This window comes from Pleurodeles waltl, chromosome 5, assembly GCF_031143425.1.
Source record: "Pleurodeles waltl isolate 20211129_DDA chromosome 5, aPleWal1.hap1.20221129, whole genome shotgun sequence".
Taxonomy (NCBI): domain Eukaryota; kingdom Metazoa; phylum Chordata; class Amphibia; order Caudata; family Salamandridae; genus Pleurodeles; species Pleurodeles waltl.
The window spans coordinates 1,036,488,983-1,036,502,693 of NC_090444.1; the positions used below are offsets into that span (position 1 = coordinate 1,036,488,983).

Sequence of the window (13,711 nt, forward strand, 5' to 3'; positions counted from 1 at the left end):
ACTCTACACTATTCTGTCAGCATCCAAGGAAGCACTTTTTAAACCAATTTTTTTTTACATACAACACCAGGGACTATAAGGTTGCTTTACGCCTTTTGTGCCCTCTGGAGACCCGCGCTATATGTTTTAGGGTTGTCTCTTATATTTGGGAATCAATTTGTATCAGGAAAAGTATTTTAAACTAGTTGTATTGTCTCATGTGTACGTGTTTCATATACTGTACAAATATCTTTTTATCCGTTTTTAATATCCAGATCTACTGCATTTTTATAATTTGTGCTTTTATGGCTTATGCTGATAGTGCCAAATAAAGCTTTTTAATTTAATTGAATTCACTACAAAAGTGGCAGAAGTGATGTGGTGGGGATCTGATATCTATAAGGGTACAAAACTTAGTAGGCCAAAACACATTACCATCATCCTGAAATCAAACACTAGAAAGTCGACAGAGAATGGCAACAGAGGTGACTCAGTATGAAATATACTTAGGGGGTATTCTTGTACAAAGGCAGGAGGTGAGCAAGGAACAATTTCCTCTCTCTAAACGTTCTATCTGCTAGACGACAAAGCATGATAGTCTGCACAGGCGTTTTTGTTGTGGTAAACAATGCAAGAGTCATGAGTGTCCATCAAAGATATATTGTGGCCACTCCAGTCACAATAAATGAACCCAAGTGTCCTAACAGAGTTTATGAAAAATGAGTGCCACATGAAAAAATTAGATCTGTTTGAGGGAAATGTATTGCATACGCCCTTGTGATCGCTTTCTGCCAGCATGTTGACACAGAAAAAAGAAAACAAAATGTTTCCAATGCACCATCACTATTGCACGGAGTCCGTCGGCCCTTCAATCTCACTTCGGTACATAAGGTACTTTATACAGCCAGAAAATAGTCATGCCTTCTAGTTTGAGTCCTTCATATTACTGCCTATGAATAAATTGTGTGACTACAGAATTGTAAAGCTAGCCTACGGGTATCACAAAAAGAAAGAAAATGCATAACAGTGATACTAAGTCTTTTGTATTATTATTTGACTGAATTGCAACCATAATTTACTTTCTTAATATAGGTTAGGCACATCAATTTCTCCAAAGATCCAGAATTTTAACCTGGCTTTCCGAATAAGACATATTCACTTATTCATCTTACTAAAATACATAATCAGTACAGAATCACTATCATTTAATCGCACACTGCTATTAATAAAGAGTGGTATAAAGTGAAGCGCAGTGATCTACACTATCATGCATGCACTATCACTGCAAACCTTCTGGATGGCTTTTTTTTTTTTCTTTTTTTTTAATCAAGCAACTTACATTCGGAGGTCCATGACTCTCAAAGCACTATCTTTTGCATGAATTAACAAACGTCTTCCATTTGGATGAACTTCCAAATGATTTACTGAAATCCCCTTCAAGTAATTTTCTCTTATTTCCTGCAATACAAAATTCAAATAGATCTATAAAGCAAACACACATTCTGTTATGAAATCAGAATATTAACAGACAGAACTGCATAGTGTATCACAAACACTACAATACAGGGCTGAATTCTAAACATACATACAGACACACATATATGATACATTTTATTCAGTAGTTCAAACGGCACTGCAGTGCACAAGCAGCAACAATGGCACAGCTGGTGCACGCCAGATGCCCTAGCCTCTGCTCTTCCAAAACATTTCTGACACAGGAGTAAAGAGGTATATTGCTCACTGGAGACCCCACAAGCAGAGGAGATAGTGTGTTGTGAAAAATTAGTTCATTACTTACCGGTAATTCTCATTACTCCAAATACCCTATTTCTCATCCCAATACTTACACATATGAAGTGTTCCACCTCTGCTCAGGCCCATGTGCCATAGCCATAACCAATCAAAACGATTTTTTGGCAAAGGCAAACCCCCACACTTTGGCCAGGCCTGATTTTGGTACCTGAGCTCAGCCTTGTCGTACCTGGCAGCATAAAGGTGCTCATAAAGCAATTTGAGGGTGCACCAGTTCTATGTTTTGTGGGGTGTTTGTAACCATGCTGTATATCATTGTAGCTCTGTGTAGCATGGCTAAAATTAATTAAATAAAAAGCACTGTGAGGCTGAAGAGCTGGCTGTGTCTGTGTTTTTATTGCTCCCTGAGGCAACACAGGGCGAGGAAAGGCAGTGGGCAACAAGGATGGCAAAATGGAGGGAGATGGGGAGGGAAGCAACATGAATGGCAAGTGAAAATCACACAGGTGGGGGAGCACACAGCCACGGGAGGGTGTTCAGGAATGGCTGGGAGCAAGCTGATGGGCAACAGAAAATGGTTGGGAGCGGCTGGTAGCAAGCAGACTAATAACAGAGGGAGAGAGAGTCTGGGACAAGCATGTAACAACAGAGGGTTACCTAGCAAGAGGGACTGGGAAAGGAGCACAGAGGAGAGAGAAGTAAACAAGGGAGACAGCTGAAGAACATGCACACCTGTACAGAGCTTAAACAAGATAAAAAAGTAGTACTTCAAAAATAAATGTGCAGTAGAAGGACACAAGTAATGTGTCCATGCTCCAGGGGAGGGACAAACACACAAAGAGGAAGTAATCCTAAAGAAGCTGACATATGAAGCAAGAACATGATAGTGATAATGAAGTCACCTATGGTAAGCAAAGGATGGCCTTTAAGCCCCTTTTACAATAACAAAAGGCCTCACATGGGGCAGCACAGGCTCAGTATTATGCAAGACCTAAAAACTGTTCTCCCTTTAATTACAGCATTTGCGAGGTCCAACCCTCACTTCGCTGAGGGGGGAAACTGCAGAATAGTAAGAAGAAATAAACAAAGAACAGTTTATTTATGTTTCCAGACTCATCTGTGGACGAGAGACTTACTAACCCAGACAGTAATGCAAAGGCTAGATATACTGGCAGAGAGGAGAAAGCTCTCCCTTGTGTTTTAAGGTCCATCACGCTGCCATCCAGTTTGGGGCAGGGAGACTGAGCAGCGTTGCATGGAGCACTCGTGCAGAAAGATCAAGCTCCTTAGCTAAATCACTGTTTTTCCTACTGCCCTTAAGTGTAGCAAAAACACAAATAAATTAACTGCTCCCTCTCTGAGCTTTTTGCCTGAGACTCAAACAAATCTGGGTTTTGCAGAAGCTGGTAATTTGCTATTGCCTGCAGCTGCAGACAGTAACGTCTAAGTAGGAAATGCCACATTACCCATGATCAACAACAATGGGAATTCCAGATTGTCCATTTGTGTAATGACTTCGGTCTGTAGATTGAATCATTTTCTTTTATATTTAAAATATTTATTTCAGAAAAAAACAAAATTTTAAGACACTAGCTTACACAGCTGAGAGTGTAATACCAATAATCAACTGTTAGATCAATCCTCTCAGAACCTCACTGCAATTTTGTCACACATTCGTAAGAATAACAACCAACCCACAGACCTTTCCCCCTTTCAAGCACACCTGAAAATCAACCGAACTCAATAAAAGAAAGTAAGAGAGACCATATTAGCACACTTCTAATTATGGGCTTCTCAACTGGTGTCCGATGAAGTAGGGTCATGTTTCTGCCTGTGGAAAAAAAAATCCCTAACTGCGCCCTCATTTCCTGCGCATACCCCAAACCTCGAAGTAGATAGCTGTGAGAAAGTGCCCCATTTTGCGTGTTAACCCTCATTTTGTTTGGACTGATGCTGCTGGCTTTTTGACTCTCCATACCAGGGCACTGCTAATCAGACTCCAGTGCATATACTCCAAAAACTAAAATACTGAATAAATGGTTAACTCTTAATTTTAATATTTAACTTTCTCATTTGGTCATAGTATATGGTATATAAATACATACATGGCAAGCAAAGGTAAATATCATCTGTTAACTAGAACAGTTATTGTGCCATTAACTACTGTGACAAAGGAAAACGTGTCTCTACCAGATAATGCGTTGCCAAAGGAAAAGTAACTTGTTCATTTGATAGAGACTTCTAGTTGCAGATTCTTCACCTTAGAATAGATATCCAACTAATACCATCCCCTGAGGCGGGTCTGCAAACCAAGATCATACTAGGGAGTCCTGCAGGACCGAATGGGCAAAGTGCCCATCCCTTCGCACTTGATTGTCTAGGCAATAGTGTTTGGCGAATGTGTGCAATGACACCACCGTTGTTACCTGGCAGATGTCCTGGACTGGAACTTCGTGTGCTAACACAGTGGTTGCAGCTGTTGCTCTAGTGGAGTGAGTCCACAAACCCTCTGGGGGCTGCCTCTTAGCCAATCCGTAGCAATTTTTTATGCAGAGAACGACCCATCTGGAAATGGTTTTCTTGTGCACTGCCCGCCCTTTCTTCGCACCCACATAACCCACAAAGAGTTGCTGGTCCACCAGAGACTCTTTGGTACAATCCAGGAAGAACGCCAATACTCTTTGTGGGTCCAGGCGGTGAAGTCACTGCTCTTCCTTAGAAGGATGTGGTGGCGCATAAAAAGGAGACAAGGTGATAGATTGGTGTACATGAAAGGGCGTAACTAATTTAGGTAAAAAGGAAGTCCTGGTACGAAGCACCACCTTGTCAGGATAAATGGGAGGTAAAAGTGGCTTCAAAGAAAGGGCCTGCAGCGCACTCACCCTGAGGGCAGAAGTGATGGCCACAAGACAGGCTGTTTTTAGAGTGAGAAACCTGAGTAGACAGTTATGAAGTGGCTCAAATGGAGCACACATCAAAAAAGTAAGAACCAGGCACAAATCCTATTGGGGTATGATGAACAGGATAGGAGGAAACATATGGGTAAGACCCTTGAGGAATCTACCAACAATAGGAGATTTAAACAAGGAGGGTTGGCCAGGTAATGCCAGGAAAGCAGAGATAGCAGACAAGTAAACCTTGAGGGTGCCCAAAGCAGAGTCCTGCTGGACTAGAGTAAAAAATAAACAATAAGACCTTGGATAGTGGGGCGGAGAGAGGATCAACAGACAAATCTGTGCCAGCGACAAACCGTATACCGTTTTGGAGGAGGGATGCCTGGCTGCCAAAATAACTTTTCAGACTTCAGTAGGAAGGTCAAAAGCTGTCAACTGCTGCTGCACAATCCCCACGCAAGAAGGCAGAGACTGGACAGGTTCGGGTGGAGAACCATCCCCTGCTGCTACAACAGAAGACACTCCCAAAGGGGCAGTCTGATCGGAGGATCAATGGACATGCTCAATAGCCCATGAAACCAGACTTTTCATGCCCAGTCTGGAGGCACAAGATTTACTTGGGCCCGATCACTCTTGATATTCTTGAGAACTCTGACCAGAAGTAGTATTGGCTGAAAAGCTGAAAGGAGGCCGGAGTTCCACTTGAGACGAAAAGCGTCACATAGTGAGTGCCACCTTGAAAACTCCAACGCACGAAATAGCTGGCATTGCGTGTTTTCTGTGGAGGCGAACATGTATAATCAAGGCTCTCCTCACTGCTGAAAGAAACCTTGTGCCACCTCCGATGGAGACGCCATTCATGATCGACCAGGCATTGACGGCTGAGTTTGTGTGCTCTGGCGTTCAGAAAGCCTGCTAGATATTGAACCACCAGAGAAATGCCCTGATGTTTCAGCCATGCCCAGAGGCGCAGAGCCTCCTTACAAAGGTTCCATGACCCCACCCTCCCTGCTTTTTGCAGTACCACATGGCTGTGTTGTTGTCCGTGAACACCTGCACCACTTTTCCTTTGAGGGAGTGAAGGAATGCTTTCAATACTAGACTGATGGTTCTGAGCTCCAAAAGACTCATATGGAGTCAAGACTTCGCCGGAGACCAGCACCTCTGACCTTCGCCTCTCCTGTGTGGCCGCCCTCTCCCAAAAGTGATGCATCTCTCACCATTGTCAGATGTGGTCAGGGAAGGGAGAGGGATCTGCCTCTGGCCCATTTGTGGTTCAAAAGCCACCAATGCAGATCTTGCGCAGTTCCCTCCGAGATCTGGACCATGTCTGAGAGATTCCCCCGATGCTTCACCCACTGGAACTTCAGGTCCCACTGCAGAGCCCGCACATGTCATCTGGCAGGTGTCACCAGCAGGCTGCAGGAGTCCATGAGGCCCAACAGCCTCAGAGTCAGTCTCACCGAAATCCAGGACAGAGGCCTCAATATCCTGGACTCGCCGCTCAGGAGGGTAGGCCTGCAACTACACTGTGTCCAGAACAGCTCAGATGAAAGGGAGCGTCTGGGAGGGAGTCAGGTGTGACTTTGGCATGCTTACAATGAACCCCAGCGAACGCAGGAGGTCCGTCATAGTGTGAAGGTGGGAGACAACAGCCTGGGGCAAGCCCACCTTCAACAGCCAGTCGTCAAGGTAGAGAAAGACTGACCCCCCTAGACCTGCACAGATGAGCTGCGACCACCGCCATCACTTTGGTGAATACCCAAGGGGTGCTGGTAAGGCCAAAGGGGAGCAAGGTAAATTGAAAATGCGTGTGGCATACAGTGAAGCTAAAGTAATGTCTGTGGGCAGGAAGGACGAGAATATGGAAACATGCGTCCTGCAAGTTCATCGCTACCATCCAGTCTCCTGGGTCCAGGGCAGAAAGGACCAGAGTCAGAGTGAGCATTATGAACTTCTCCTTCCAGAGGAAGAGGTTGCGGGAACAAAGGTCTACGATAGGGCCTTTTTGGGCACCAGAAAGTAGTGGGAATAACAACCTACTTCTGGCACAGGGAACTTCTTTATGGTTGACTTGGCCAAGAGACCCGTAACCACCTCATGAAGTGCCAGGTGATCCTCCATCATCTGACCATAGGATGGTGGCATGGATAGAGGAGTAGTCTAGAAGGGGAGGGAGTAGCTCCTTCGGACTGTTTGCAAAACCCACCTGTCAGACTTGATGGATTGCCAGCGGGGCTAGCGATGGCGAATCCCGCCTACAACTGGTCCCTGATGGGGAAGAATCAGATTAGAATGGTTTGGAGGCTGCAGTGGAAGTGGCGGTGGTCTGGGCAGATCACTGCCCCCTGTTCCACAAGGATGTTGGATCCCACGCCCCAGCCATGCAGAGACTGGGCAGCATGTGTGACACAGTGGCTGTAAGGAAAAGGACGTGGTTGGGAGTCCCTTTCGGTGCCATGAAAGGGCCGTAAAGCAGACTGAGGTGGGCAAGGGGCGGCTGCGAGGCCTAAGGACCTGGCTGTAACCCAAGACTCCTTAAACCACTTGAGCACCAAGTCTGCTTTCTTTCCGAAGAGACAGGTGCCATCGAGGGACATGTCCATAAGCGCGGCTTGGACATCCCCTGAAAAGCTAGACGTCCTCCACCAAGTGTGGTGCCTCAAGGCCACCATCGAAACAACTGATCTACCCAGTGAGTCAGTCTTATCAGTCCACATCGTATTATGAGTTTTGCTGCATATCTCCCATCAGCAACAGCTTGGGAGAGTGTGGCCCGGGTCTCCTCGGGGACCTGTGGCAGCACCTGCACAACCGTGTCCCATTAGTATGGGTATAACGGCCCAAAAGGCATGTTGTGTTCAAGGACTGCAATGCCAGAATGGAGGAACAAAACATCTTCTTCCCAAGCTGATCCAGTCTTTAGGATGCCTTGTCCGGTGGAGCAGAAGGGAATGTGCCTCAGGATGTAGAGGCCTGGGTAACCAAGCTCTCAAAGGTTAAGTGTTGCGTTAGAAACACTGGGTCATTAGGCACTGGTCTATGGCAACGGGCGATTGTCCTATTAAAAGAAGTCCCTGTGCTGGGTTTGGAGCAAGTCCTCAGCAGGACATAATATAAAGGGCAAAAGAGTTATGAAGAGGAAGCTCCAGGCTGAAGCACCTCAGTCAGGAGGTTAGTCCTGACAGCCACTGAAGGCAGCTTGAGGCCCAGGACCTCAGCTGCTCTCCTCACCAACATGGAATAAGATGCTCCCTCCTCTGTAGCCACAGTAGAGAGAGAAAGCATGCCAGTGTAAGGGGAAGTGTTCAGACCACTGGCTTCACCCAGATCCCTAGCCCAGTCCATGGGGTCATGAAGCTGGTATATTAAAGGGTCCAGTAACCACTCTAAATTATCCCCATACCTGGACTCATAAGAATAAGGTTTAGGATGCGACCTGTTGAGCAAAGTTTCTGCCGAAGATAGAGCTGACATGGTGCGAAGCTGATCCGGCTCTGTGTCGGAGTCAGGAATCAGTATGGTATCAACAATGCCTGCAGGGCCGGGCAGCGTCGGGAGCGTCAACATCTGAAACGCCATTGGGGAAGGTGAAGGTGGCACGACCAACACCAGTTTGCATCTGGGAATGGATTCCTGGGTGCCCTCCTGAGCCGAGGTTGAAGCTGCCGGTGCAGAACCCGAGGGGGCCCCTGTCAACCCTGCAGGGCCTGAAGTTGCTCCGGTGGGGGTAGACTGCCCAAAGATAAGGTGCAATGTTTGGCAGCGGTGGCTCTGGCTCGCAGAAACTCAGGGAAGCATTGAGCCGACCCAGAAGTGGGCTCTGAAGATGGAGGCCTAGAACAACGACTCTCCTTTTCCCACGTCACGTCAGCTGACCGATGAGGCGAAGACGAAGAACGCTTGACCTTCTTCTACATCATCTTATGCTTACCTGAACATCCTGAGGACTTGGAGTGGGACCATGAAGTTTGCGTGTTCAGTGAGCGGTTTCGGGAACTTCCTCTCAACTGAGATCTGGAGCGATGAAGACCCCAGCACCGGGCCACAAATAGCTTTAGGGGCCGCTCCCTCAAAGCCTTTGGGTCCATGGCCCAGTCCTCAAAGCACAACTTCAGGTTGTGGTTGCGCACCAAACACCGGAGACACCCAAGGTGCTGAAATGTCACGGACATCATCCAGTCAAAGGAGTCGCAAGACTTCAATCCAGTCTTCCGTGCCGACATCTCGGTGCACCAGAATGCCAAAAAAGCTTTGACAAAAGTCAAAAAGTCCAGTCAAAAAGTGACTGTAGGGGTAGCTCTTCTTCGGATCTGCACATAGGCTGGCCCGGAAAGAAAATAACTGATGTAAGCACGCCAGGGAGGCACCTATATAGGTCGCACAATGTCATATACGGCAAGCACGATACTGACGACGGTTGCAGAGCTGACCAATGCCACCTGATGGCACGCAGGGATACTGCTCAAGAAAAATCTCAGGATCCAGACTGATGTCTGGGGGAAATTTCAAGGTAAGGAATCTCCAACTAGAAGTGTTAATCCGATATGGGACGATCCCCACCAAAAACAATTACCTGAGTGGAACCTCGCTCAATGTCTATTCGAGGTAGAAGCAAATTCACCTGATACTGCCTGCTGCCTTGCCCCACTGGATGACTTGACTTCCAATTAAAAGACTAAGGTGGTCATTAAGACCTTGGCGGTCCTGCCCTGCCACACCTGCGGTTAGACCGTCGACAGTGTGGCGGTGCAGGACCGGCAAATAATGACCACATCAGTGAACTGGCTGCATTGTAGTCAGTTCACAGCCTTTACCGCCAGGGGGGTGGGACCGCCTGGCCAAAGGTTAGCAACCTTCAATCAGGCGGTCCACCTAACACCACCCGCGGTACAATGAGTATCCTTACTGCCAGGGATTCAGTGGCGGCAGGCCCACCACGAAATCCCTGATGGTAAGGATACTTGCGACAGAAATACTAATAACATCACAACAGGACTCCCCAACGCCCCATCCATGTAGGAGGCCACCCTTGACCCCATCAGAAGCCCACTAACCCCCCCAACCTGGTCCCTGTACTGACCCCTCCGCTCCCCTACCCCGATCCCTGTACTGTCCCCTCGATCCACGCACACACCACACTTTCATACACACACGCACACATCCACGCTCACTTGCTCACACACACAGCCACTATACCCCTCCACTCCCGGCATACACGCACACATACTCCCCCACCCTGTGCATACACGAACACATACTCCCCCAGCACCTGCATATACGCATTCACACAAGCACAAAGACACTTGCTCACACACGCACACAAACACACACACACAGCCCCCCCCACCCCCTCCATTCTCACACACACACACCCATTCGTGCACACAGCACTCAATACCCCCCTCCCCTGTTGGACGATCACCTTACCTGGTGGTCGTCTGGGAGGGAACGGGGTACATGGTGCCTGCTACGCCGCCAGTGCCCCGCCAACACAGCACTGCCACACCGTTTACAATATTGTAATACGGCTGGCGGTGTTGTGGGGGCATGGCGGTGGTGAGGGAGCGAGCTCCACCAGACCGCAAATCGCCAGTATGGCTGCAGGCGGCTTCCCTGCCAAACAGTAGCAGAGAGCAGCCAGCAGCCATAATATGGCGGTCTTCAGACCGCCAACACTGGCAGTCATACGGCATCGGTGACTTCAGCAGTCTTTGGAATAAACTGCCAACGTCATAATGACGGCCTAAGTGAGATGATACAATTTTTGCCCTGGATTAACCTGTTTGGTGTATATGTCCTACGCTCCATTGTGGACAGCCTGAAAATGTGCTTGGGTCATGGTCAACCACGAACAGTAATAGCTGATTGTCACATTACTTGTGCATGGTGCTTTTTATCTTAAATCTTTAAAAAAAATCATATATCCAGGGCAACTTATTGGATTTTCATCATTTTATTACATTTGTCAATATTTTTATAAATTGGAGTGGGATTTTTATTGTGTTTTATTACTGACTGCTTACCTCTTTAGATACTTTTAAATGCTTTACACATTTTCTCTTAGTCAAGTCTGTCTGCTCTGTGCCAGTAGAGCTCACGTCTAAATTATTAAAATCTTATTTTGCAACTAACATGTTGGCAACTATTACTTGTGGTAGACTACCATCCACTTCAATTGATAATCCAGTTACTTACAATAGTCTCTTTAACTCCGCCTACATGACCGCCTTCCTGAAATGATCCCCCTACCAATAAAGTACATTGCCACCATGGTATGCCAAGATCATGCTCCCAATCTTAATTCTGCTGTACCCACCCCTCCATTTACTGACTAACCAGCCAATAAGGGTTTATGTGTGCTGCACAGCTGAAAAACAGGCGCAGTCCCTATCGGTAGGGTAAAACTATCTACTTAAATTAATGAGCCCTACCGCAGTAAGTAGCAGCTTCAAATGCTTTCTTGCAGCCCTTGCAGCAGGGCTGTGGTGGTTTGATGTGTCCAAGTCAGCATTCTATACTAAATTAAAGTCATCCCACACATAACTTTGCTTCCAAGAGGTGAGCAATAGAGTGCTGTGTCAATGAGAAACCTATGCCAAATCACGGTGGATGAAAACAAGTTAACTAACATAAAAACAGGGTTGGCCTGTATAAATCTACCTCTCAGATCCTTCTTGGTAACTTTGTGTAGCAGAGGAACGACTTGATTGATAAAGATGCCCATTCCATTTTATTGGCAAGATCAGAGTAGAACAGCTGAGTGAGATGAAACCTATATGTCATTTGTGACTCATGGGACTATGGGATAGTTTATGTGGGATCCTTGTGAAAAGATTATGGGGGTCATTACAACATTGGCGGTAAAAGCCGCTTACCGCCGTGCAGACCGCCAATACACCGCCGTGACAGCGGAATTCTGCCACAGCTATTATGACACACATCTCGGAATCCGCCGAAATTCAGACACCCACACAAGTCCGCCACACCAAAGGTCAGTGTTAAACTGGCGAAAACAAAACCTCCACCTCCACGCCAACAGAAACACACCCATGCTATTACGACCCACAAATCCACGCAGCGGTCTTTCAACCGCGGTATTCCATTGGCGGTACAGACCGCCGCGCTCAAAATACACACACATCTCCAAAACACCGCCACATTGGACAATTCCAAATACACACACCTGATACACATACAAACACCACTCCCACACACCCAACACTATATAAAACACACACCCACATCACCCACAAACCCCTACGACCAAAATTTATTCACGAAGGCCAGAGAGACAGCACAGAATAGACAATCCCACCACACAGAGGCACACAACACCATCACCCACACAACATCCACGCACAAAACACCACACACCACTACACATCACCACACACATCAACACTCACACCGCCCCACACATCACACACACCACCCCATGTCACGCCAAAGACACCCCCGCTTTTCCGAGGAGGAGCTCAGGGTCATGGTGGAGGAAATCCTACGGGTAGAGCCACAGCTATTTGGCTCACAGGTGCAGCACACATCCATAGCCAGGAAGATGGAGCTATGGCGAAGAATCGTGGACAGGGTCAACGCAGTGGGACAGCATCCAAGAAATCGGGAGGACATCAGGAAGAGGTGGAACGACCTACGGGGGAAGGTGCGTTCTGCGGTCTCCAGGCACAACATCGCGGTTCAGCGGACTGGCGGCGGACCACCACCTCCTCCTCCCCCACAACTAACAACATGGGAGGAGCAAATCTTGACCATCATGCATCCAGAGGGCCTCGGAGGAGTCAGTGGAGGAATGGACACTGGTAAGTCAATTCTTAACTATCATATCCCCCACCCTACCTGCATGCTATCACACACCCCCACCCTCACACCCTCCCGTATCACCCAAACTCCTCACTAATGTACTAAGAACACAAACCACACATGCCAACACCAAGCCCTGCATGACACAACTAAGCATGGACACCCATTACTAAAGCATGCTCACTGCACATACCCATAACAACCCCTAACCATCATCACACAAGCCCCCACACAGAAATGCTTGCACTGGGGTACACGCTCACCCACCCATTGCACACCATGACACACATACATGCAATAATCATGCTCTTATGCCCCTGCAGGATCACGAAGGACCGTCACCACCCCGGAGGGTCCAGACAACTCCACTCCACCCACAGAAGAGGCCCACAGTGACGATAGCAGCTCTGCCCTACTGGATCCTGATGACCAGCCCGGACCATCGTGGGCCTCGGGACAGTCGGTTCCCCTCGCACAGGCACAGCCCAACACTGACCTTCCACCCTCTGGTAACACCAGCACAGCACCCACCCAGTGGGCCCAAACCTCCGTACCCAGGACAGGTCAATCAGCTGTGTGTCCACCACTACAGGGAACCCAGGATAACCCACCACCCCAACAACAGGGACCTGGGGGCAGTGGTAGTGGGCACACAGTCCAGGGGACGGAGGCACAGGAACACAGGGGAACTGGGAGGGCTGCTGTGCGACAGGGGGCGGATAGGCCAAGGGAACCCACTCTCCACGAGGCCCTCTCCTCCATCATGGGAGCATACCACCACTCCCAGGAGACGATGGCGACAGTCCTGGTCAAGTTTCAGGAGACCCAGCGCCTGCAGGAGGAACAGTATTTGGGGTTCAGGGAGGAGCTCAGGACCATCAGCTCTGCCTTGGGCACCATCGTAGGGGTGCTGAAGGACATACAGCAGACCTTGAGGGACACCGTGGCACCCCAAGGGGCCCCTGACACTAGCATGGACGATGAACTGCCCATCACCTCCGCCGGCGCTAGTGGACAGGACGCCCCGCCACAGGACCACCACACCAGCACCCCACCCCCTGCAGACGGACAACCACCATGCAAGTGGTCCCTGAGATCCAGGAACAGGACAGAGCAAGATGGCAAGACCCCCGCCAGGAAATGAGACCACCATGATTGTCTTCCCACTGTCCCACTTTGTTACCCTGTCCATACTTTAACTGCCCCAGCTCCACTTCCTTTGCCCATATGGCCAGTGCACCTGTGAGACTAATAGACTGGACTCT

At 48.3% G+C, this 13,711-nt stretch overlaps 1 protein-coding gene across 2 annotated transcripts in view; it reads right to left on the minus strand.

Annotated features, from left to right (window-relative positions):
• Positions 1–13,711, minus strand: part of AHI1 (Abelson helper integration site 1) — a 922,284-nt gene that overhangs the window by 556,228 nt on the left and 352,345 nt on the right. For both annotated transcript variants that reach the window (XM_069235204.1, XM_069235205.1), the window contains exon 15: positions 1,319–1,437. In XM_069235204.1, the coding sequence (XP_069091305.1) occupies positions 1,319–1,437 (119 nt within the window). The remainder of the gene's footprint in view (positions 1–1,318; positions 1,438–13,711) is intronic.